We start from the raw sequence: 27,027 nt of genomic DNA, 5'->3' as shown, positions 1-27,027 counted from the left end.
GGCCATCCCTGACTCAACCTGTTCCCAGCGCCCGGGGGGAGCCCACAATTGCACACAGGGGAAAACCAGACTGCATGTGTGTTTGTAAAGTCCCCAAGGCAGGCCGCGTCAACTCTGACAGAAAGAGGCCAGCCTAAGAAAGGTGCCCGTGCTCTCTGAATGAGCCAATTAGGGGCCTGATTGATGACCCCTTCAGCAACGACGGCCCCTCTCCTGCTCTGTTCCTTTGGAATGGAAAGCAAGGGCCGTAATTAAGGAAGGATTTGAATGCACTTTCCAATGGGCTTTACCAATTTCCTCTTCTTTCTCAGGCCCTTCTGAAGATTTGTGGACTCCGATCCGGTTCCCCGGCCTCTGGGACTATGAACAGGCAGTAAGTGTGCGCCGTTTCCCTGCCGGGTAGATAGCGAATGCATGAGCAGATCTGGGATGGAGGCGCCCCTCGGACGGTAACTGGGAAGGGCAAGTGCTGGCCCTCGAGCACAGGCGGGGCCTCCTTGGGTGATGTGGTCAGTGAAGCCTTTCTGAGAAGAGCACGAGGCTTTCTGGATCGGCCTCAGAAAGGCTGAAGGATGCGGCCACCTTACTCTGCCCCATTTGGGGATGGGAAGAGGAGCTAGCAATGGGGAAGCCACAAACGATACTCTCGGCTGGTTTGTTCGTAACAGGCAGCAGAAGTCAAGGGGACGAGCGTTTTAGATCCAGAGCAAGAAGGGCTATCGTGAAGCACCTGCTTTGACTCCCTTGTCCTGTGATGGACCAGTGACAAAACTAGGGTCTGGCAGGCAGGCCTTCTTCCAGGGGCCTAGTAGGGGGCAGGCTCTCCAATCTTGTCGAATTCAGAGGTTTAAGCCTTTGTTTAACTTTATGTTTGTGCAAATCTTTTATTTAAAGAATGATTCTCCTTGCTTTTGTTATGGAGCTATAAGACATAAAGAGAGGGGAAGGAGAAGAGGAAGGAGAAGGGGAAGGAAAAGGTCCCCAGAGAAGAGGAGGAAATGGACTTCCAGCTGCAAAAATCAAAGATGAAGGGAGGAAGGAGAAAGTGGCAGACTAGACATTTCCCCTCCTAACCCAATTAGGGAAATAGGTAGGGCTCCCTCGGAGACGTTGCCCTGACATAAACAGTCCCAAGTGTTACAAATCATACCTATGTCTCAGAAGCTGGGGGGAGGGGAGTTAGGCGACTCTGTGATGGTCTCATAGGAAGAGTGGAGCAGTTGGGTTTTGATCCCAAGTCTCAACTCCAGGGCCATCCATCATTCATTTATAAAACCCAGAATAGCTCAGTCCTGAAGGACTGCTCTTGGAACAATGTTGCTGTTACTGCTTACAGTGTTCTCTGGGTTCTGCTCCTCGTACTCTTTTGTAACTCCAGTTTTTTATTTTATATTTTATTTATAAAACTCAGAATAGCTCAATCCTTCAGGATTGCACTTGGAACAATGTTGCTGTTACTGTATGTGGTGTTCTCTGGGTTCTGCTCCTCGTACTCTTTTGTAACTCCAGTTTTTTATTTTATATTTTATTTATAAAACTCAGAATAGCTCAGTCCTTCAGGATTGCACTTGGAACAATGTTGTTGTTACTGTATATGGTGTTCTCTGGGTTCTGCTCCTCGTACTCTTTTGTAACTCCAGTTTTTTATTTTATATTTTATTTATAAAACTTAGAATAGCTCAGTCCTTTATGATCGTTCTTGAAACAGTGTTGTTGTTACTGTATACGGTGTTCTCTGGGTTCTGCTCCTCGTACTCTTATTCCATGCAAGCCTTTTTCAAAGTTCTTTTTTTTTTTTTTTTCAAAATTAGCCTGCTCATCACTCTCAGTAGGATCATGTCTATAGTAAATCAATCTGATTCCATTTTACAAAAAGGACTACAAATGTGAAGTGGATAAATGACTTACCCACAGTTCCATAGGGAGCAAAGCATCCAAAATAGTCTATCTTACTTGTGTACGTGTGTGTTTAACTGAATAACTGCAGAAAAGAATTCATGATCATGAATTAGGGAGATGCACCCGGATGAGTGGGTCCGGCTCGATGGTGGAGCTGGAGGAGTCTGACTTTGTTCCAACACATCAGAAGGAGCTAGGAAGGGACATCGTGAAAAGGATGTCTTAGGAAGATTAATAGGGCAGCCAAGTTGAAATAGTTCTAGTCTTACCAAAAGTCATGGGTTCAGGACCCTGGCTGTGGGGGGGAAAGAACCAGCCTCCAGTTAGGTGGATGCATGATTTCCAAGGCATAACTAGTGTTTGTCTTCCTCAAAGAGCAGTGATGCTGGGAGAAATGGCTGTGGATGGGGTCCCCAAAAGAGCCCAGCTTTAAAGCAACTAGGGAGGCTCTGTGGTCTATGAGATAAAGAGACAACCTTGGAGCCAGGCCCATCTCTGTTCCAATCCCAGCTCTGAGGCACTGTGCACCTGAGTGAGTCACTGACCTCTGAATAATCGGAGTGACCCTCTTACTGGAGAGGCTGCAGACAAGCAGCTTTGCTGGTGGGGGTTTCCTGGGTGGGTGCGGTCCCTGTCCAACAGTCCAACAGGGGACAAAGGCCAACAGACCTGTGCGAAGTCATACCTTTGTGACTGGTTCAGCCGGCCTCAGAACTCCTGCCCCTTTGAATTAACCCGGCCAGTTTGCCTCTGACAGCATGGAGGGGGTTTGTGTGTCCCTGGAGATGCAAGGGCTCTAGGCGTTGGTTGCACAGAGAGAAGGAGCAGGAAAAGAAATCAAAGGATGCCATGCGGATTTCACAGTTATCCTGACCTGTGTGGACTTGCTAAACTCCGGGAAGTGAGAACTGCTTTTGGCCTTTCCTGGGAAATCCTAACTGGAAACATACGGAACTGGGGGCAAAGCTGGCCTTTAGCAGCCGGTCTCCTGACACTTTGTCCAATATGCTTCCCTTGTGCAGCTATTCAGTCAGCCTTCCTATTTTTCAAAGCATAATCTCAGCTTCATAATTTGCTGACTCGCAGGATCTCATAATGTACCCACCTTATCTCGGTGCTTCAGCCACGCAGCAATGGTGGATTATGGGAGCTGCTTCAACAGTCACTTTCTTTTAAAAGTCAGGTTTTCTAAAAATAACCTTATGCTCCAATTCTAACTCCCCATCTGGCATTGAACAAAAACCATTTCACCTCACTGGACTCAGTTTCCCCTTCTGCAAAAATGGGGGTTTATGATCCTTTTTACCGCTAATATTCAAGATGCATTTCGGTCCAACAGCCCTCAATTCTTCTATAATTTTCTATGCTTTTAAGGAAGCAGTCACACACACGATACACCCCCATACGCTCACACACCATTATCGTCCTACTAGACACCCAGCAGAGAGACAGGAAGTTCTGGGCAAGATCTGGTTTGCGCCTCACTGAGCAAAACAATTTCCTGACCAAATTCTTGTCATGTGGAGAAACGAGCATCCAGAGGGGAACCCAGCAATTTCCTTTTATGAGTCATGAAAAGTCAAGTATTGCAGGGACCTTGAAGAAACAGAAACTGAATCTAAAGGTGGGGAGGGATTTCCCAAAGTTCCACGATGGGTTAATGGGAAGGTGAGGACTAGAATAAAATGTAGATAATAATAATGCGTCTGGGTATAGAAGACAGAAACTTGGTAGCTGGAGTCAGAGGAGACCTGGCTTCGGACCCCACCCCAGAACAAAAAATGGACAAGACTGGGGCAGCTAAGGAGTGCAGCGGGTAGAGCGCTAAGCCATAGAGCACACCTACATTGGAATCTTCCCTCAAACACTCACTACCTGTGAGAACCTGGGCAAGGCAGGTGACCTTTACCTGAATTATTCTTATTATCCTGAATAGAGCCTGAATATCCCTTATTATCCGGAATCCTTTCCGTCGTGCCTGACTCGTTGTGACCCCAGTGGGATTTTCTTGACAAAGATATTGGAGTGCTTTGCCATTCCCTTATCAGACTCATTTTGCAGATGAGGAAACTGAGGCAAGCAGGGTTAGGGGACCTTCCCAGTGTCTGATGTGAACTCAGGGAGATGAGTGTTCCTGACTCCAAGCTGGGTAGTCTGGGCACCGGGGAGTCCCCTAGCTGCCCCAAACTATAAAATGAGAATAAGAAAAGCACCTGGCGCATAATAAGTGCTTAATAGAGTATTATTTCCTCCTGGTTAGAACACAGGCCGGATTTCCGGCAGGATCCTTGTGTGAGAGTGTAACATTGTGATATTGGAAGACCTACTAGGGGCCAGCTGACACAAGCAGGATATTGCCTTGAGGAAACAGGGCTTCATCCAGGCTCCCCCAGCTAATCATGCCAGAGCTGGGACTGGAACCCGAGACTACAGGTTCCAGATCCAAAGCTGCTTTTCTACCACGTGACAATAAGGGATACTCTCCTGAGGCTCTTAGGCTGGCAAAGCAGTACATCTATAAGATGGATTTTATGTGCCTCGATCTCCCAAAAAGCGCTGAGAAGCCGGTGTTAAGCTGAGGCAGGCAGGTTAAGTGACTTGCCCTCGGTCACCCAGTATGAGTGCCTTGGGCAGCTCTCGGACTCACTGCCCTAGCTGGCTGCAGCAAAAATAGGGAATCGGGTTTTTAAATATCGCTTGGAAAAGGGTTAAAGGGCTCTCAGGTCGCTCAGAACTGGAGAGGAGTGAAGGCGGGGGCAAGGAAAATGACTCCTCACCAGCAAAGGATGAGCGGAGGTGCGGAGGGGGCCAGGTGGGCAGAGGATTACTCCTCCCTCGGATCCCTTTCTCTCCCCCGCAGGGCCGGCCAGTGGGGAGCGAGGTGCTTTCGGTTTGCTTTTCTTGCCTTTCTCTGGTGCTCGCTCCTGCTTGGGAACGGAACTGTGCCAGGACTTCCCCAGAGGCCTCCGCGCTTCTGCCCTCAGCCGCCTCCCCCTCCTCCTTCTCCTCCTCACCCCCGATGTAGCAAGTTCCAGCTCGGCCCACTGGGCCCACTCCCGGGCAGCACCTTCCCCAGGGCCCGCGGGCTCCGCTCTGGCTCCCTTGGGGAATCCCCGGGGGCGTCGGGCCGCCTGCTGGCCCTTTCTCCCCCCGCCTTGGGGACTGTCTCCGAATCCGCCGTCCCGTGTTTGCCCCTGGGGCTGCCTCTTTAAGGAAAGCGCTCTGCGCCCTCCCCTGCCCTCGCCATCCTGCCTGTCCCCGTGGTTTTCAGCGCCACACAAGGAGAAACTTGCTGGGGGCCGGCCGGAGCCCCCCGAACTCTCCCCGGGTGGGGGGAGGCTCTGGCTCACTCTTAAATGAGCAGCCAGTCTCAAAAGCCTGTGCTTGCCTTTGTGGGCAGGAAGGAGCGGGCTCCCCTGGAAGGTGGTTGCTAAGTATTTCAGGGAACGGCAAGTACCTCTGATGGCTCTTCTTGCCCGCAAGCCCCCCAACCTATTGCCAAGTGACTTTCATGGGATTTACTCTTGATCATCTCTGAGCGTCAATGAGCACCCCAGCTTCAAATCCCCCCAAATAGGGGGTAATTCAGGCTTCTTGGGGGGAGGGGGAGGACAGGATCTCTCTGCCTAAAAAGCGCTTGATCCACTTTACCTCATTTGGTCATTCACTGAACCATGACCGCTGGACTCGTATTCAGAGATTCTAGGTTGTAGCCCCAGCTACCATGGCATTTTCTGGGCAAGTACCCCTTGGAGCCTTTCTTCCTCCTCTTAAACCCAGGAAGACAAGTCTCCTTGAACTATCTATTTCTTAGGATTGTTGTGAAGGAAACATTTAAGTTAAATTAAGGTGAATTTCCATCATTCCCATTTTACTGATGAGGAAACTGAGGTTTGGCAGCTATCTCCCAGACCATAGTGAGCTAGTGATAGAGCTGCGATTGATTGAGATCTATAAGCTAACTGAATTTATACGACTTTAGGGATAACTTGGTTCAACCTCTTCATTTTTTTTTTCAAATGAAGAAGCTCAAAGGTTGAAAAATAAAATGACTTTCTTTAGATCACACATCCAATAGTAGAAGACCCAGCTCTCTGGCTCCCAACTCAGAGCCTAGTGTCATCTCTACTAATATTTAAATCTGCACGAAGTTGTGGGTCACAATCATGTATTTGACTTTCTAAAAGTTAAAATTTAAAATATTCTGAGGGATTCTGAGTAAATATTGACCCAGTGACAGGACAACCATTTGGTTTTGAGGATTGTCTTTGTTTATAGAGCTGGAAGGAGTCTTAGAAATTATTTAGTTCAACTTCCTTATTTTTTAATTAATTTTTTTCAATCAAAAAAAATCTGCCTTATCTCTTTCCTACTCCTACATCGCATTTATTTACAAATGAGGAGACTGAGGTTCAGGAGGGTGGGGAGCCGCGGTGTGCCAGGTCATATGAAAGCACTAATACAGGTCTCCTAATTGCCAGTTCAGAACTCTCCCTACTGAGTCACCCAGCCAATAACACTTGTGCAGGCCCTGACTCTGGGGGGCAGGAAGCTTTGGAATTGCATCCTAATTCACGGCAGCACATTCTGGATAACAAAAACCTTTTAAATAATAATTTTTAAAAGCTTTCTGACACAAGGAACATTCTGCTGGTTTCTGAAGGCAGCGTGTCCCAGGAGGATCCCAGAAATTTTCCCTCTACTTAAATGAAGAAAAAACACAAAGGAGATTCAATGAATGCCTTTGAATAGTATTTGAAAGGCCGGATACATGGGAAGCCAGAATCATGAGAGTGAAAACAAGTCAGGACTCATATAGTCCTGACTATAGGCCAAACCATGCTAAGTGTCTTGCAAATATTGTCTCATTTAATCCTCAGAACAACCCTTCCAGGGAGCTGCTGTTATTATGCCCATGTTACAGTTGAAAAAACTGAGGTAGGCAGAGATTAAGTGACTTGCCCAGTCACACAGTTACTAAATGTCTAAAGTCATATTTGAACTCAGGGTTTTATCCTCCACTGGCTGCTTGACTCAGGAAGAGGGAGAGAGAAGAATCAGGAACAAGGAATGGAAGCAGCACTTGGGCAAATTTAGACTTGATATAAATTAAAAGCTTCCTAATAACCTGAGCTGCCCAAAGTGAACCAGACTGCCTCAGGAGGTAGCAGATTTGCTCACTGGAGATCTCCAAATAGAATCTGAATATAGAGAAAACATTTTAAATTAATTTTTTCAACCTATGAAAATCTACATTCTCTCTCTCCTAACACCCATTGAAAAAGCAAAACAAAGTCCTTTGTACAAACACGTATGGCCAAGTTAAACAAATTTACACATCGATCATGTCTGGCACACATACAAATCATATATATGCGTAAAGTGAAAATTACATGTGGGTATATCATTAATTATTGGTTCATTTTTCATTAATAGTTATGTGATATGTTTGTGAATATATATTCACATATTTTCACTTTACATATATAATGTGTGGATATGTATCTATATATTCATATGTAATTATAGATTAATTAGCTTAAATGAAACCAGCATAAATAAGTTTTAAAAAATGAACTTTACAAGTGCAGGATGGAAAAGTTCTGGTTCGTCAAAAGATCTGGTGGTTTTAGCTGAATATGTAGTCATTATCATTTAGCACATTGATGTTATTGCTGAAATTTTTTAAAGATGTAATTATGGGCTACATTAACCACAATAACTGACATAGAAGATACTTTAAGGTTATAAGTATTTTATACTTTAATTTGATCCCTGTGTGTGTGTATATGTGTGTGTGTGTGTGTGTGTAAGTGTATGATGGCACAGGTGCTCAGTAGATAAAGCACTGGACTCAGAATCAGGAAGACCTGAGCAGATTCAGCCTCAGATCCTCACTCAGTACCTGGCACATCAGCGCCTTAATCCACCGGAGAGGGAAATGGGACTAGCATCTTTGCCCAGAAAACCCCATGGCCATTATTGTCATGCAATGCTCCTACCCTACAATCGCATTATCTTTTATTGTTTTAATTTCAGCAATGACATCCATGTTCTAAATCAGAGTGAGCTTATATTCACCCAAGACCACTGGATCTTTTTCAAATCAACTTCTGACAATGCAGAACTTTCCCATTTTATATTTGAAAATTTGATTTTTTTAACTTATGCAAAACTATATTTATCCCAGTTCCATTTCAATCGGTTAAATATGATCCACTGATCTAGTCTATTGAAATCATATTCATGCTCATTCTGTCATTTGGGGTAACCGTTACCTCTTTAAACTTTGGGTCACCTAAAATTGAACACACATGCTATCTATGAAGCCATTGGAGCACTAGATTGGAGTCAGAAGGACATTCAATTCCATCCCTGTGCCTCTGTTTCCTCAACTGTAAAGTCAAAAGGCTGACCTTGAGGAACTCCAAGTTCCTTCCACTTCTAACATGCTATGATCAAAGTCATTGATAAAATCTTGAACAGGATGGAGCCAAAAATGGAGATTGCCTGGAGCCATCGGAGCCCTGGATTCCACTGATGTGTCCATTAATCATTCCCGCCCCTCCAATCCCCAGAGCCATCCAGCCATCCGGCTGACACTCTACATCTTGTCCACAGGGCTGCATGCATGTATTTGTCATTCATCAAATCCTCAGTGGCCAAAACTGAAAGGAAACATGTTTGGTGACCAGGCCAGCACTGAATGCTTTTAGAGATAGTATTCATTAAAACCAAAAGAAGATACCGAGTATTTCTGGGTAATCGATGTGGCCTGGAGCCAGAAGATCTGAACTAAGTCCCATGCACCCGGGTGCTTCACCTCTTGAGTCCCCGAGGCCCTCATTTGTAAAACGGGCATCATAATATTTAAGCTCGCTCAAAGGAAAGCAAAATTGTAAGCCAAAATTGCCACAAATGGCAGCTATTACTCTCATTAGAGAAAACTGCCTTCTGATAAGTAAGAGCAGAACTCAAATTAATGACATATTAAGAAAAAGAAACCACATATATGCTGTTTTTATCCCTTCATAACTAAACAAAAATAGTTAGAACTGGATGGCATCTACCTGGAAGCAAGGATATGTGCAGGTAATCCAAAGGGTTTCCAACTCTGCCAAGACTGGGAAGCTTTTGGATTTAATATCACTGTTGCTGAAGATGTTCCAATAGCATATGAATCTCTTTGGGGATTTAATCCGAAGGGAAACATTAAATTGACTGATAATTTCATTATCGTTGCTTAAAACTTATTACAAATAATTGGTAAGATAATTCCTTGAGTCCTTATGAGTGGAAAATTTAATTTCCTGAATCTTAATATCAGGGAAAGAAAATGTGGCCATGTCACACAATCCAGAGCCAGATAACGGCCTGTCTTTGGGGGACTTTTCTAATCTGGCTCCATTCTCTCCGAGGTCACTTCCTAGACCTGGTATAATTTTGTTCCAGTTTTATACAGGAGCAAAATTCTAAAAATAATGTAAGAGGCTGCAAAGAAGCCAGTAACTATTGATTTGCTGGAAGAGAACTTGGGCTTGTTTTTCAAAATAAAATTTTATTAATATCATTGGATAACAGAATTAGCACAGGACTAGGAAGCACCTCAGAGGCCGACAAATCTAATCCCCTCAACTTTCCTAATGTGAAATCTGAAGTCCAAATAAGTTAAATGACTTGCCCCAGCTTAGGGAATAAGTAGTAATCAGGATTTGAATCCAGGTCCTCTAAATAAAGAATAAAAAAAGAGGAGAGGAATGGTTTAGCAAGACTAAGATATTGGGAACATGTGACATCACACACAGTGTACCACACATTTGCTGCCCTCTTCCCTCCATTTCTACAAAGGAGCGGAGGAAAGGCCTTGTCCCGTCGAGCTAATTTCAGGGCATCCAGCTTCAGTTATCTTGTTGTCGTATTCTCCCTTTGCCTGGCAGTAGTTGTGGCAAAGCTCACTGAGCCGCCTCTGGCTTCTTCACTTTGCCTCTTTCCATCATGGACCATATTCATTGTTTCCCATGCTCAGTAATATTCCTTACACCAATGTCTCAATGCCTCTTGAGCCTTTCTCCAATTACCGAGCTCCATTTTGTTTCTGGTTCTTGGATCCTACAAAAAGTCTTGCTGCTAATATTGGGGTGAATCGGGGGGGGCTTCCTTTTTGTCAGTGAGCTCCGTGAGGGTTCATTGTGTCAAAGTGAGTAAGTACTGACTTGGTAGTCAGAAGACCTGGGTTGAAAGGCTTGTTCCTTATTATTTGTGCCATCTTAAGTGAATCATTAGGCAACCAGGGCCACCATCAGTGCAGAGAGCACCGGACCTGGAGTCAGGAGGATTTCTCTTCCCGAATTCCAAACCTCCCTCAGAAATTTAGGAACTGTGTGACCCTGAGCAAGTCCCTTAACTTATGTTTGCCTCAGTTTCCCCAACTATAAAGCAAGGGTAATAACAGTTCTTACCTTGCAGGGGATGGGGGAAGAGTCACTTTTGGCAAGGAGTTGTCCCCCTGGGCATGATCTGGCCCAGATCCAGTGGTCCTTATACTGGTGGTCCATCTAAAGAGGGGCACTCCACACAGAGAGGGGAGGAGCAGATCAGCACCACCTCGGTTTTTGTAGGTGGGAGGCAGGCAGAGGCAGAGAGGCCCACAGAGATCAATGGACTTCAGAGACATCCCACTTTTCCCCACTTATGAGCCAAAGAGCATTGGGGAAGACACACATCTCAGGTCTCAGTTTCCTCATCTGTTAAACTGGGATAACGTTTAAGGTACCAGCCTCTCTCTGGGGAGTGGAGGATCAGATAAAACGATGGCTCTCCATGGCCCTCCAAGTCTCTGAAGACAAGAGCAGCTTCACCTCACAGGCGGCTGCTGGGTCGGACAATAGACAGGCCTCGGGAAGGGCAGGGAGGCCTTTCGGCCTTAGCTCCGCCATTCCCCTGGGATCTTGGAAAAGTCACTCACTGTTCCTGGGACTCAGGGCATCTGTCTGTAAAATGATGGCAATGACTTGGCATTTAACAGCATAAACTGATTTAACACAACTCGTCACGTCAAATAGTTCAAGTAACATGAGGGAAATAGATCCATTACTTCTGGGCTCCAAGTCCTATAGGAGAGAGGCTGGGGCTCCACCCCCCTCCCATCCTACGGGATGGAAGACAGGGCTTTGCACACCAAACCATAGGCATAAGGGAGTCATGGGAGTTTTATTAGGCCGAGGGCTGAGCACGCTCAGCACTGAGCATTAGGAAGGTTTTCAGCTTTATGAAAACTTGATTACATAAGAAAGTTGTATTCAGGCATTCCAATCCTGTCCCAGTCCTCTCTGTGAGATCCTGCCGTGATTGGCTAGTTCCTTCTCTGGCTCATTTTACATTTGAGGAAATTGAGGTGAGGTGACTTGTCCAGGGTCACTTAGTGCTTTGAAAGAAGTGAAGGATTCTCCCAGACCTAGTTGAGGGCCTACGGCCTTCCAGACCTGGGCGACTTTGAAAGAAGTGAAGGATTCTCCCAGACCTAGTTGAGGGCCTACGGCCTTCCAGACCTGGGCGACTTTGCATAAGATGTCTTGGGGAGATGGCCCCCTGCCTCCGGGGGCCATCGCTGGGAAGCTTTTCCCTATAGCAGACCTGGATCCGGCTCCCAGCGAAGCCCTCCCCACATTCCCAGCGAAGCCCTTGGGAGCCCATTGGGCCCGACCCCTTTGCCATCCCTCCAGCCGCCGTGCTCTCACTGAGATCAGCACCTCACTTTAACCAATCCTGCTTCTAACTCAACCTCAAGGCTCTGGGTGCTCCCAGGCACCTTCCACAGGACCCTTTTTACCTCAATCACATCCATCCAAGGCGAGGTCCCTACAAAGGTCCTCGGATGTCCCGCTAACCTTCTATCTCCAGCTCCTACTCCACTGGCCTGGAAGTGACCCCAGAACTCCCTTCCGTAGGGTGTCCTTGGATAGCTTCGGGTCACTCACAGGCTTCACTGAGTCATTCGAGGGGGCATAACAGAGGTTCCAGAATCCATGACGCTGGAAGTTAAATGGCAATAAAGAGGCTTCTAAAGCAAACTTGGGCCTTTGGAGACTGGCTATCTGGGGAAGCAATCGCGTTTAATGGGGATATTTGCTTTGGGGAGAGGAAACTTCCTGGCTTCAGCATTGTTCAGCACTCAAAAGTTTTCCAGAGGTTTATTTGCTCATAAACCCCTTTGGAGTTTTACATTTTAAAAAGGGAACAAGCAGAGGTCAGTCCAGCAGCCTGCCCTGAAGATGCAGTTAAGATACCATGGAAAGCCCAGCTGCAGTAAATCAGCAGCCGGTGGAAATCTACCGCTCGGAGGCCGGGCCGGGGAGGCTTTTACATGGATGCTCTGGAGGCCTTCTCTGATTGCCAGCCTGGATTCACGGGCAATAAAATACTCTGCTTTCTGAGAGCAGAAGGTATATCTGCTAGAGTAGTGAGGAAGAGGGTCAGAGTCATTCACAACGTGAGAAGAAAAGAAGGGAGGAAAGGAGGAAGGGAGGAAGGAAGGAAGGGAGGAAGGGAGGAAGGGAGGAAGGAAGGAAGGAAAGAAGGAAGGAAGGAAGGAAGGAAGGAAGGAAGGAAGGAAGGAAGGAAGGAAGGAAGGAAGGAAGGAAGGAAGGAAGGAAGGAAGGAAGGAAGGAAGGAAGGAAGGAAGGAAGGAAGGAAGGAAGGAAGGAAGGAAGGAAGGAAGGAAGGAAGGAAGGAAGGAAGGAAGGAAGGAAGGAAGGAAGGAAGGAAGGAAGGAAGGAAGGAAGGAAGGAAGGAAGGAAGGAAGGAAGGAAGGAAGGAAGGTCTTTGCTTCAATAGCCACATATTAAGCACCTCCTGTGTGCTAGCTGAGTCAAATACAAATTGATTAAGTACCAGGGAGTCTGGGAGAGAGAACACTGTAGTTGGCAGTGGCAGGGCCATTCTAATAAAAAGCAATCATGTCTTTTGCATTTAATATGATACAACACTTTTCCCAACAACTCAGCTATCTCAATGAAGATGCAATCCAGTTACTTATCCAAGATCATCTAGTTGGGAAGGGCTGGAGCAGGGATGTGAATCAAAAGTCTCTGATCCCAAGACCAATGCTCTTTGTGCCACCCAGAACCCGACAAGACTGAGATGCTGCCACGGTGCTGGCAGTCTCGGATCAGAGGGGTTCCTTGGGGTCCATGGGCAAGGTTACTTGGAAAGGGGGAATCAACCAATAATGGGCTAGAGAGCTTTTGAGTGATGAGTCCCAATGAGTCTCCTGCCCCAGAGGCAGCTGATCTAAGCACAGGCCTGCCTTTGAAGTCCACATTCATTTCTCAGTTCAGCATCAGCGGCACCGAGTGAGACAAGGAACGGGTCCAAAATGACACAGGATAAAAACCTAAAGCATAAGAAATCAAAGCTCTGCTCCAGTCTGTTTCCCTGGGAACCCCGAGTGCTTGATTATTAAGTCAGTGACCTCTCATCCTTTCAGGGAGGTAAAGGAACTTCTACCTTCTTCAGAGAATCACAGAATCTCTGAATTGGAGAGATGGAAGGGAAGCCATCTTTTGCCACCTATAGTTGAAAAGGGATCACTCTTCCAACATCCCCAACGAGTGGTGAGGGAGACTTCCTGTTGAGGAATTCACTGGACTCCAAAGCACCCTTTGCCATTTTGTACGGCTCTAAAAATTAGATTTCCCCCCTGTTGAAAACTGTATTATTATAACTTCTTCCCCCTACTCTCAAGTTTGTCCTTTTAAGACTCAGTAAAACAAATGCAATTTCTCTAATATAATAGCCATTGAAATACTGGAAAAGAATATTTGTCTCTGATCATCTCCCACCTCCCAGTGTCCTCTTCTCCAAGCTAAATTTTCCTAGTTTCTTTCATTATCCTTGCAGGGCACCAGACAAAAATAAACACGGAGTCAGTGAATGTGGGGGAGAATTGCCCACCATGCTCATCTTGAGGTTGAGTTGATACAGCCAGAAGGGACACCGACATTAACAACAGCCTCTATTATTATAACTATTTTCCCCACTGAGGTAAAAAGGTTAGGAAATCAAAAGATTAAGTGATATTATGGCTTTGAAGTTAGCCAAGCATGACTGAAGTTTTTACAGCTGGACTGCCCGAGGCCCCATAAAAGAAAGAGACATAGTTAGGGTCAGCCAACAATTCAGGGACTAACAGGGAGGAGCAGTGAGGCAGAATGATTACAGCCCAATCGATGTTAGGCTTAGGGTGAAGGAACTGGAGATATTTAGCACTGGGAGGGAAAAAAGAAGCGAGGTCACATGGTCACTATCTTCAAATTTCCAAAGACCTGTCATGTGGAAGAGGGACTATGGCTCCTAGGGGGCCACTGTCAGCTAGTGAGAGCTCAAAGCCCCTCCTGAAGTGGGGGGACAAGGAGAAGGAAACTCCCAAAGATCCAGTGACGTGACCAGTATATCACAAACCAGATCATAGCCTGGACCATCTCGAAACCTAGTTCATTATTCTTTCAGATAAAGGATAGAAATAGACAAGATAGATGGATGAATGGATAGATATAGATAGATAGATGGATAGATAGGTAAATAAATAAATAAATAAATATACAGATAATAGACAACTAGATAACTAGACAGCTAGATAATAGATAACAAGATAGATAAACAAATAGACAGCTAGAGAGATAAATAGACAAGCAGATAAACGATAGACAGCTAGATAAATAGAAAGGCAACTAGATAGATAAACAGATAGACAGATAGATAGATAGACAACTAGATAGATAAACAGATAGCTAGATAGATAGATAGACAGCTAGATAGATAAATAGAGAGATAAACACTATCTAGCTAAATAGATGACAGACAGACAGACATAGATAGAGATGGGATAGATAGATAATAGACAGACATACTGCTAGTAAATAAATGGATAGACAGACAGATAGATAGATAGATAGATAGATAGATAGATAGATAGATAGATAGGCAGATAGACAAACATAGATAATAGACAGATAAATAGATAGACACACAGATAATAAACAACTAGATATATAAACAAATAGCTAGATAGATAATACACAACTAGATAGATAGGCAGATAGACAGAGATAGGAAAGAAAGGAAAGAAAGAAAGAAAGAAAGAAAGAAAGAAAGAAAGAAAGAAAGAAAGAAAGAAAGAAAGAAAGAAAGAAAGAAAGAAAGAAAGAAAGAAAGAAAGAAAGAAAGAAAGAAAGAAAGAAAGAAAGAAAGAAAGAAAGAAAGAAAGAGAAAAAAAAGAAAGAGAAAGAAAGAAAGAAAGAAAGAAAAAGAAAGAAAGAAAGAAAGAAAAAGAAAGAAAGAAAGAAAGAGAGAGAAAGAAAGAAAGAAAGAAAGAAAGAAAGAAAGAGAAAAAAAAGAAAGAGAAAGAAAGAAAGAAAGAAAGAAAAAGAAAGAAAGAAAGAAAGAAAAAGAAAGAAAGAAAGAAAGAGAGAGAAAGAAAGAAAGAAAGAAAGAAAGAAAGAAAGAAAGAAAGAAAGAAAGAAAGAAAGAAAGAAAGAAAGAAAGAAAGAAAGAAAGAGTATAGATAGATAAGATAGATTAGATATGTATGCAGTTGCAAGCTGTCCCCTTCCACCCTTAGCTATCAGATTTACCATGTAGATATAAAGAGAATTGGGGTCAGTGGACAGAAGTGCCACTCAGCCAGGTTCTAACTCGATATAACAAGAAATTTCCTACCAACGAGAATTGCCTGATAGTAGAATGGGTTGCTTTGAAAGAGAGAAGATGCTTAAGCAGACACCAGAGCCGTAGGCTCCTCGGGCATAGCACTGAATTCATCTTGCAGTGTTTGAAGTTAAATGACTTCCAGCACCAAGATTCTATGATATCATTGCTCACTGAGGTTCTATGATATCATTGCCCACTGAGGTTCTATGATAGATACCATTGCCCACTGAGGTTCTATGTTACCATTGCCCACTGAGGTTCTATGATACCATTGTCCACTGCGGTTCTATGATAGATACCATTGCCCACTGAGGTTCTATGATTGATACCATTGCCCACTGAGGTTCTATGTTACCATTGCCCACTGAGGTTCTATGATACCATTGCCCACTGAGATTCTATGATAGATACCATTGCCCACTGCGGTTCTATGATAGATACCATTGCCCACTGCGGTTCTATGATAGATACCATTGCCCACTGAGATTCTATGATAGATACCATTGTCCACTGAGGTTCTATGATACCATTGCCCACTGAGGTTCTATGATAGATACCATTGCCCACTGAGGTTCTATGTTACCATTGCCCACTGAGGTTCTATGTTACCATTGCCCACTGAGGTTCTATGTTACCATTGCCCACTGAGGTTCTATGATACCATTGCCCACTGAGATTCTATGATAGATACCATTGCCCACTGCGGTTCTATGATAGATACCATTGCCCACTGAGGTTCTATGATCCCATTGCATAACAAGTGCTAGGCTCGGCTCAGTGAGGGCAAGAATGTGGGGTATGAAAGGAGGATAGGAAAGCCTGGCAACCAGCGAGGACTTTCCCTTTGGGCTGCAGTCATTCATTCAGGAAACACCAGCTAAGGTGATTTTCATTGGAATAGGAGCTCAGCTCATCGAAAATAGTCAGAGCAGGCTTTCTAGAAGAGAGAGTAGCTGAGCTTGATCTTAAAGAATGGGCAGGTTTGTGATTGGCAAATGGGAGCAGAAAGCAATTGGGAGGGAACATGCAGCTATGCACACATGTACACATCTAAAGACGTAGCCATACATACACACTCTATCTACATATACACACAGAGAGAGTCCTCCAGCTTGGAAGGGACAGATCTGAGCCATCTGGTCCAGCCTTTTACCTCATGCATTCATCCCTCTTGCAATATTCCCAGGCAGGGGTGTTCCGTATGAATACATCCAGTGATCCGGAAGCTCACTCTCAAGACACCGTCTATTCCGGTTTTGAACAATTTTCCTTATTTTTTTTTTCGTTATTGAACAGCAATCTGCCTCTCTGGAGCAACTGGTTCACTCTCGCTTTTCTAGGTGAAACAGAACAAATGGGCTCCTTTCCCCACACGCCCGATGAGTTCCCCCCTCTGAAGGCAGAGCCAGACTCCACTTTGGCTAAAGCGCACTTCTCTGGGTTCAGCATCTTCAGTCCCCCCAACCCGACAGGTTTCTGGAGCTTTCCCTGTCCAGGCCACCCTTCCTTGTACACAGTTCAATTTTCAAAATTCTTCCTGAATGATGGGCCCCAAAGCTGAACACAGAACTCCAGATGTGTCTGGACAGGGCAGAATACAACTAGACTATCCCCCTCGTGGCTCTGTTTTCATTGAGGCAGCCTAAGCTGGCAGCAGGAGCAATTAGGTTTCACAGTGGACAACCTGGGCTGAGAATCAGGAAGATTCATGTTCACAAATTCAAATCTGGCCGCAGACACTGACTGGATTGTGTGATCTTGGACAAGTCACTTCACTTTGCCTCAGTTTCCTCATCTGTAAAATGAGCTGGAAGAGGAAATGACAAAGCACTCTGCTATCTCTGCCAAGAAAATCCCAAATGGGTCACAGGGAGTAGGGCAGGATGGAAATAACTGAAGAACAGACTGATCTTTGCATTCGTTGGTTGTGATATCAAAAGGCTTACTCTTGTTGAGTCAACGCTCAGAAATGAAAATGAACCTGATGGAAGATAAGACTAAAGAGACGTCTTTGTCCATGATGTGAGGAGGGGAGGCCATGGCATGCAAGTGAATTGGATTTAAGTGAGGGAGCACTGGCCAAGGTCACCTGCCTCACTTTCCCCTCCAGAGCCATCTGGGTCCAGTGGGAACTGAGTGGGAGACTGTGGCCTTTTTAAGCTAAGATCTCAACAGGACCTCAGTTTGACTGAAGTTACACCCATTCAGTGCTTAAAGCTGGGTACCAACTGAGGCAAAGAATCTCCTCTTTCACCCAGTCCAAAAAATAATGTAAACAAATAAATGGAGAGGGGAAGCTCTCAGGGTTACTGGCTATTTACACGCTATTTACATTCTGTCCGAGTCAATCAGCAGCCAAACATGACCAAATGGCGCCTGGCCAACGACCTTTCATTGGCCGAAGAGAATCGGAACTGGGTTTGGGAAAGAAATTTCTTTTGAAAAAAAATTCTAGGCAACAGACCCAATACAATGAATAAAAAGACAGTCCTTGCCCTGGATGAGCTTATCATCTAAAACAGGAGACGATGCACAAAAGAAGGAAAAAAGGCAAGAGGAAGTAGTTAAGATTCCTGTCCAGGAGCATCTGCTTCCACTAAATTAAAATCAGACAGGGCAGCAGATAAAGGCAAAGCGGTCTGAGAGTCCGGGCTGTGCCCTGGGTAAAGGAAGGCCCTGGGAGGACTTTGGCCCTCTGCCCTCCGGCCCACCAGTCAGAGAGAAGGGAGAGTAGACTTCACTAGGTCAAGTTTAGCAACAATGGTGGTGAGTTTGGTCATGATGAGCTCGGCCTGGGAAGGGCATCTTGTGCTTGGAGTTGGAACCCGGCAGAGCAGCAGATGCAAAGAAAACATTCTGCCCTCGAGGAGCTTCCTCGCCGATGAGGAAAAAGAGAACAGAAAGGGGAGCCAGAAAGGGAGGAAGGTGTAGTGGACCCTGAGGATGAGTAGGAGTGGGAGTCAGGAGCTGGGAGGAAAGTGAAAAATGTCTGGAACCTCTCCGGGAATCCTCACCCAGTTTCCTCATCTATTCAATGGAAACGACCACAGTTGCACTGTGACCCTCATTTCTATTAGGGAGAAAATGCCTCGCAGACCTCACAGCACCTCATGACGCGAGTCATTCGAGTTCCCAGAGAACCCCAGGCGTCTCTTCCCTTGTGCCTTTTCTGGAAGGCTGCTTCTAGCATTTGCTCCCCCTTATCCCGCTTAACTTGTGCTGTCACTCTGAGGGCTGTCCGGAGAGAAAAGGGAGTGGAGAGGATGTGCCGGGTGATCGCCTGAAATTGGGAAATGGTGACGTCAGGAACAGAAAGTTGAGACTGAAGCTAGGAGTCCTGTCTCGGACGCAGCTGTAGGATTGTGGGCCAGTCCTTCCCTCTGGGACTAAGAGGACATGTTGTGGGGAAGATGGCGGTCACAGAGGACTGATCGTTCTAGTCTTCCCCTGGAAGTCACTTGGCCAATGAAATCACGGTCCCAGTCTCTATCACCTGTCCCTGCCATACAATGCTAGAGCCAGAGACACCTTAGGAGGCGGTGAATCCAAGGTGACCGAGGCCCACAGCTAGTAAGTGACAGAGCCAAGATTTGAACACTTCCAGTTTCTTCAACAAAAACAGAAGGAGCCAAATCCGGTCTGTTTTCTAATTGCCCTTCAGGGCCTCCGTCCTTCTCCATAGAACACAGAGGTTTGCACTGGCTGATCTCCAAGATACGTCCCAGTTTTAAACCTCAAGACGACCACCGTCTTCTCGTCCAATGAGACTTCTGGGGTGGACGCAGGCTGAAGTGAGCATTTCCTTCCCCTCCATGGTGCACTCGAGGGGCCGTGAAATGAGCTCTCCTCCGCCCCACATAAATTAGACAGTCTTGAGCAGGAACACTGATTTTCCTGTAGCTGGGGCTTCCTGAGCCATAAAATACTGGTTTTGAGTCATTTTAATTTAACATGAAAAAGAAAAACATCCTCACAGCCTGACAGTCCGGGGTGCCCCTGAGCTTCAAGGATCTATGGAAACGGGCCCCTCTGTGGCGAGAGACCGGGTCTCCGCTGTGGCCCAGGTCTGCCTTTGAAGTGCTGAAAACCGGCTCCCTTGCGAGGGCCCTGCAAGGAAGAAGCATCTGTGTGTTTCGTTTGTTTTGGTGTTTTCTTACTTCATCCAGCTGTACAGAGATCTCAAGTTGATGTTTATGTCTTTTCTTCTGAACAAGGGCAGATCTTCAGGGGTGATAGAACTCATCAAAGCACAGGAGGGAGGAGCAAATGTGATCTAGTCCCAAGAGTAATTTCTCATGTTCACGGGACGCTTTAAGCTCTGCATTCGTTTAGAATGAATAACTGTATTATTAACAGTAGTTAGTCTTTAGATGGGACTTTAAGAGTTACAAAGACCTTTCCATGTTTACCTCATTTGATCCTCCTCCATTTAGAGCTGGGGAAACTGAGGCTGAAAAAGCTTAAGTGATTTGCTCAGGATCACCCAACCAGTAAGTGTCTAAAGCAGGATCTGAATTCTGGTATTCCGGACCCTAAGTCCGATACTTTACCACCGGGTCACGAGCTTCTGCTCATCTCTCTGATCTGCTCAGTCCTTGCTTGTGATTTCCCTTATGTTCTTTTACAGAAAAGACAAATCAGAGATGTCAGGTGACTTGTCCAAAGTTATATAATCAATCTACATAATTTGCCTTCTCAAGCAAAAATAACTCTTGAAATGACAGCAAAAATAAAAATCCTGGATTTTTATTTCCCACAAAGGAGACTGGATGTCTTTTAAAACTGCCTTCATTCTGTCTGTGACATAGATGTGCCAGACCAGGGCCCCTCTAACATGGCGCCGGTGGTCAAGCTTGCTCCCTCTCATCAGGGCCTCCTTTCTTTCTGGGTTGAGAAAGGACTGAACTTCAAACCAGAAAACAGGGCCCGAGGATGGCTTTGTGACTCACTAAACCACTTGACCTCCTTCCAGTATCTCGACTTGTCCTGGAATCATAGCCTCACTCAGAGCTGAAAAGAGCATCAGAGGTCACCCAGCTCACAGATAAACTGAACTGGAACTCAGGTCCTCTACCTCCAGAGTCATTGCTCTTTCAACTCAACCACGCTGTCCCCCTTCCCATCTCAGGTCTAAAAAGTAATTATGTATGGTAACATCAGTGCTCTCTGCCTCTTACGGGTATCCTGAAAGAAATCTTGATGTAATGATACTATAATTTTCATCTGTATCACAGCCACTCTCCCCTCCAAACTGTGACACTTTTTCTTATATCTTGGGTATTCTCTGTTTTTGTCTCCCCCATTAGACTGACAGCTTCTCTAGACTGAGAATTAGCTCTTATCTCATTGAAAGCACCCTCACCACCATCATTATCGCCCCCACACTGAGACCAGGAAAAAGGTTGGTTCGCTAGCATATTCTAGGGGACAATCCCTTAATGCAAAGCAACTCAATTAAATTCTACAAACATTTGTTAAGCAACTGCCACATGCAAAGACCCAGGGATTTGAATGTGAAAACACCACGGTCCCAATCCTTCAGGAACTTATCACCTAAAAAGGGCTATATGACAAGTGTTAAAATAAGGATAAAACAAAGTAAAATGATGAGAGAATTGAAAATCTAGAAAATGAAGAAAGATTGTAAAGGGCTTTTTAAAGGGCAAAGGAAAGAGATTATTTTTCAAAATCTTCTAGGCAATAGTTATTGGAGGAGGGGGATTACATTTTAGTAATGCTATTTTGATAGTTATATAAATTAGTGATTTCAAATTCAAACAGAAGAAATCCTTGTAGGCTACATATTGACTTAGAAAACCACAAATTCACATTATCTATGCTGATCTATTTTTATTTTTAATTAACATTATTATTTTATAATAATTAAATCTAATATATAAATATGATTCATATTAATATTAAAATAATAAAATATATTATTTTACTTATTTTGTTAAACATTTCCCAATCAGGTTTTAATCCGATGATGACTGCATAACCTCTGAATAAACTGGCTAAAGTAGATATTATAATCCAAGGGGATCATTAAGAGGTCATTTAAATATTATAAGTAAAAGATGGGATGAAAACCTGACTTGGAGCCTTGGCCCGTAAGGGACCAGAAGGAATAAATATAAAAGAAGTTATGGAGGTAGAATCCATATGAACTGAAAGCTCATAGGATTAAGGGAGAGGGTGAAAATTCCAGGACTGCTTTCAAGTTTCAAACCTGGGTGCCTAGGAAGATGAGGGTACTCTCCCTTAAAAATAGAAAACCAATTCTGATAATAATGTATTTGCTATTGGAAAAAATGAATGAACTTTAGTTTAATAAACAAAGTAAGCTGACCCATAAAACAGCCACTGGCCTGGTATGAGACCTTATACAAGTCTCTTCCTCTGTCTGAAGGCTCTGAGATGGCCACCATGTCTCCCTTCAGTGCCGATGTTCTGTCTTCCAAGGTCCTTTCCAGCCCTAACATTCTACAGTTTGAAGCTGGCTCTGACTTTAAGCAGATCTTACCTAAAAATGCCAAGGAAAAGAAGTCGAATACACTCCCTAGCCCCTCCAAAAATAATCACATGAGTAGAAAGTAGAAAGCTAATGAAGTCTGAGAGAGAAATGAGACGTCTGCAAAACCCCTCCTTGGATTTTAAAAGCTAGGACTTCTGAGGTGCTTCTGAGAATCAGGAGGCAACTGGAAAGTTCTTAATGGTAATTAGTGATAAAAATACCTATCTCAAGCTGACTCTGCAGCTCTCTGCTACATAATACATTTAGGGATATCAAAGCTCGCTTGAGTCTTTCTTTCCCCCCTCAAATCCAGCCTGCAGAAGACACGACCCTTGGGATGTTCTTAGGAAACGATGGGCAAATGGGAGAAACATAACTCTTAATTACCCACATTTCATTCCCTGGATAACAAACGTTGGAGGATGCTCTCCAGCGCTGCTGGGGGCAAGAATGACTTCCCCTAAATCTGCTTTATGTTTCTTGAAAACTATAATTTTTTCCAAATGGCATACTGTTGCGAGCTGTCGTCTCTAGAAGCTGCTGGATCGCTCTCTGGGAAGAGATCTGCTGTGTCTACTCAAATCTCTCAGACAGATTCTTCTTCCTGTAACGAACCGTTGTCTCCACGCAGTTGCTGTTAACTCTTGTCCAAAGAAGTGACTTCCCTTCCTGCAGAGAGCCCCGTCAAGCCTGATGCAATGCAGAGTCTTCCTTCTTGAATCCTGGCTCTGAATCTCCTCCAGCTCTTATCCTTCTCCAGGCCGATCTGCTCTCTGCGCCCAGTGCTGTCTCTTTTTATCCTCCCAGAGAATGGGCGTGGGATAATGCAAGGGCTTCTGGGAAGAACCACCCCAGCCAATGAGCTTGCCCCCTCTATCAAGTCAATCTGAGTTCTCACCTTGTAATTGTCCAGAAAACCTGAATTCTCACCTTGTCACCATCCAGACAACCCCAGTCCTCACCCAGCAATCCCAACAGCATACATACATGAACATATACATATATGTACACATATCTACATATACATGCATGTGCTTGTGAGTTCTCACACCTGCCTGTGTGGGTATACATGTGTGTCATACATGATACATATATGTGAGTGCCTACTGTATACATATCCACTGTTTACACACACATACACACACGCACATGCGGAGACACACATAATTTTTTCTGGCTTTCAGCTGAAAGTTGTAGCCAGGCAGTTTCCTAGGTATCTGTTTTTGAGTCTCTGAGTACAGTGTCTCTCCCACCCTCTCAGCACTGATTAAGCATCGCCTCAGTGAAAACAGACTCGTTAAAGACCTCACTTACAAAGGTCCCACTGCATTCAAGATCACCTCCAGCTGCCCTGATCTATACTTTGCCATTGGACCTAGATGGCTTTGGAAGGGAGAGAGGCAGGTGACTTCGCAGAGCCCTCCCTCACTTAAATTCAGTTATCAAGCATCACTTCCCTAATGTCATGGTCCTATTCTATTGGACTAGCTGGTTTCCCGGGTTTCCGGGCCCCTGAAGCTTGGATATCCTATGAGAATAAAGAACAAACAACCTCTCTGAGGTCTTGGGCATTTATTTCGATTATATTTTCATTAAGCACCTTGGACAAGTCCCTGCTCATTGAACCCGTTTTCTTCTTTATAAAATTATGGGTTTATGTAATTTGCCAAGTTCTCAAATGACACAACAAATGTAAAATTATGTGCAAACCTTTGAAAATTTATTTTTATTATCTGTTTAGTTTTATTTCTTATCAGGAGGTTATTTTTTATTATTTTTATGAGATTTATTATTATTATTTATTATTGCCCAAGATCACACAAGTAGTAAATGGCAGAGATGAGATTTAAACTCAGATCTGCTCAGCCCAGATTTTCCTTGTTGTTGCCACTGCTTTCCCTTCTATATTCTCCTCACCGTCAGGCAGAAAAGTAGCAAGGCAATCAATATTTGCTGTCTTCATTTAATATTTTATAAATATGCAAGGCCATTTAACATACAACGTACCTTTTTTTTTCTTGTTTTGTTTTCAAGGAAAATAAAGGAATAAAATAAAGAGCCAAAAAGTCAGAGGTTGTTAGAGCCAGAAATGACCTTAGAACACGGAATATCATGACACAAAAGGACCTGAAAACATAGGATATCCAAGCTTCCGGGAAACCAGCTAGTCCAACCCTCATTTTACAGACTAAAAACTGAGGCCCCAGGGAAGGGATTCCAAATGATTAGCCTAGGACTTGTGACTCCCACCCAGGGTTCCTTCCCTGGTACAATCCTGCCTCTTAAGGAAGGAGGCATATGTAAGGATTCTTATTTTCTTCAAATGAGCTAAGGGTGATCAAGTTATTGGTTCTGACCTTTTCCTCATTAACTAAGCCAGCTATTTTCATGGCTTTTTTGCTGCAAGTAGCTGAAGAGAGGACAAAGAAAACATCATCCCTTCTCTGAAGAGCAGACAAATGCATTTCATAAATTGCAATCACCCAGGAAACAGACAAGGATACTTAAAGAAGCAAAGCACCTGGGGAAAATCCCATTCAATTCCAGAAATATTTATTAAATGCTCATATGTACGGAGAACAGAGAGAGAAAAATTAAGTAATATAGAGTCCTGCTCTCCAAGAGAGTACAGTGAGGCGCTGATGCTGCTGGTGGTGGTCATGGTGGGAGTAGTGGTAGTGATGGTGGTCATAGTGATGGTCATGGTGGTCATGGTGGTGGTGGTCATAGTGATAGTGGTGGTCATGGTGGTGGTAGTTACGGTCATGGTGGTCATGGTGGTAGTGGTCATAGTGATAGTGGTGGTCATGGTGGTGGTAGTTACGGTCATGGTGGTCATGGTGGTAGTGGTCATAGTGATAGTGGTGGTCATGGTGGTGGTAGTTACAGTCATGGTGGTCATGGTGGTGGTGGTGGTAGTGGTCATAGTGATAGTGGAGGTCATGGTGATCATGGTGGTGGTGGTCATAGTGATAGTGGTGGTCATGGTGGTGGTAGTTACAGTCATGGTGGTCATGGTGGTGGTGGTCATAGTGATAGTGGTGGTCATGGTGGTGGTAGTTACGGTCATGGTGGTCATGGTGGTAGTGGTCATAGTGATAGTGGTGGTCATGGTGGTGGTAGTTACGGTCATGGTGGTCATGGTGGTAGTGGTCATAGTGATAGTGGTGGTCATGGTGGTGGTAGTTACGGTCATGGTGGTCATGGTGGTAGTGGTCATAGTGATAGTGGTGGTCATGGTGGTGGTAGTTACAGTCATGGTGGTCATGGTGGTGGTGGTGGTAGTGGTCATAGTGATAGTGGAGGTCATGGTGATCATGGTGGTGGTGGTCATAGTGATAGTGGTGGTCATGGTGGTGGTAGTTACGGTCATGGTGGTCATGGTGGTAGTGGTCATAGTGATAGTGGTGGTCATGGTGGTGGGTGGTAAAGGTTCTTTCAGTCAGATAGAATTCATTCATTTCCTACTGCCAAGCATGTCCTGACCATTTTTTGTTGATTCCGTGTAAATATGAAATCTTTGCAAATAAGGCCTGTCTTGGAAGGATAGATATATATTCCCATACTAATTAGCCACATAGTGAAAATACTAAAATTGTGGGATTTTCATTGCAACGCTGCATTTGCCCAAAGGATTTTCATCATGGTGTAGGTGCAAGAACGCTGGGCTTGGCTTCGGCCGCAATTTTGTGCACTGGCCTTGGACAAATACTTTTTCCAATCCTTGGGATTAGTTCCAGAATGAAGTTCATCATATTTGTCCTATCCGCCCCACTGCCCACGGTTGTGGGAGGAAACATTTGGAAAATAAAAAGTCCATGGAATAAGATGGGCCAGCTGGCCATCCTCCTTCTAAGCTCAGGCCAAGTGCCAACTGGATGACACAGTGCATAAAGGGCTGGGCCTGGCCTCAGGAAGCCCCAGCTCAAATCCCTTCTTCAGGTACTGTGGGATCCCAGCCAAATCACTCAACTGCCATCTGCCTCAGTTTTCTCCACTGTCAAATAGGGACAATAATAGCACCTACCTCCCAAAGTTGTCATGAGGATCAAATAAGACAATATTTGTAAAGACTAAACACAGTGTCTGCACTTATCAGGTGCTTAATAGTTTTCTTCTACTCAACCCCTATTCTCCTTCCAACTTCTAACAAAGAAGGAACTAAAGAAAGATGATAATTCTCCCTTTCTCCTCTCCCCATCTCTCCCTCTCTCTCTCCCTCCCTCTCTTTCTCCTTCCTCCCTCTCTTTCTCTCCTCCTCTCCCCCTCTTTCTCTCTCTTCCTTCATCCTTTCTTCCCTCCCTTCCTTCCCCCTCTCTACTCTCTCTCTTTTCTCTTCTTTTCTCTCTTTTCTTTTTCTCTTCTCTCTTCTCTTTCCTCCTCTCTCTTCTCTTTCCTCTTCTCTCTTTCTTCTCTTCTTTCTTCTTTTCTCTTACCTTTTCTCCTATTTTTCTCTTCTCTTCTCTTTCTTCTCTTCCCTCTTTCTTCTATTCTCTCTCTTTTTTTCTCTCCCTTCTCTTCTTTCCTCTCCTTTTCTCTTCCCTCCCCTCTTTCTACTTCCAAAGTGACTTGCCCAGGGTCACACAGCTGGCAAATGACAAGTGTCTAAGCCACATTTGAATAAAACTCTTCCTACTACAGGAGGAAACTCTATCCACTGTACCACTTAGCTGACCGCAGAGGCATTATTTCTTGACCCTAGGATCTCTCATTCTTGTGGAAGGCAAGGTATAATTAGAGGACATAATTTATTTGAGCCTTCAACCGTAGCCTCTTTGGAGGCTGTCCTACTGCCATGCTCAATGGCAAGTAGTAGAGGAGTCAATGACCTGAGCTCCTGATCTCTTCCTAGTGCTTATTAGTGAAATCCTTTTACCCTCAACTTCTTCAAACATAAATGGGAGAAG

General features: G+C 44.6%; 1 protein-coding gene and 1 long non-coding RNA gene across 3 annotated transcripts in view; one reads left to right on the top strand and one right to left on the bottom strand.

Annotated features, from left to right (window-relative positions):
* Positions 1–27,027, top strand: part of CLNK (cytokine dependent hematopoietic cell linker) — a 177,218-nt gene that overhangs the window by 17,884 nt on the left and 132,307 nt on the right. Inside the window, exon 3 of the mRNA XM_074274809.1 lies at positions 312–373. Coding sequence (XP_074130910.1) covers positions 363–373 — 11 coding nt within the window. The 5' untranslated portion in view covers positions 312–362. The remainder of the gene's footprint in view (positions 1–311; positions 374–27,027) is intronic.
* LOC141546758 (uncharacterized) overlaps positions 1–27,027 on the bottom strand; it is a 146,914-nt gene that overhangs the window by 17,832 nt on the left and 102,055 nt on the right. The window lies entirely within an intron of this gene.

Source organism: Sminthopsis crassicaudata, chromosome 6 (genome assembly GCF_048593235.1).
Source record: "Sminthopsis crassicaudata isolate SCR6 chromosome 6, ASM4859323v1, whole genome shotgun sequence".
NCBI classification, from domain to species: Eukaryota; Metazoa; Chordata; class Mammalia; order Dasyuromorphia; family Dasyuridae; genus Sminthopsis; species Sminthopsis crassicaudata.
This window is presented reverse-complemented; position numbering and strand designations above follow the sequence as displayed.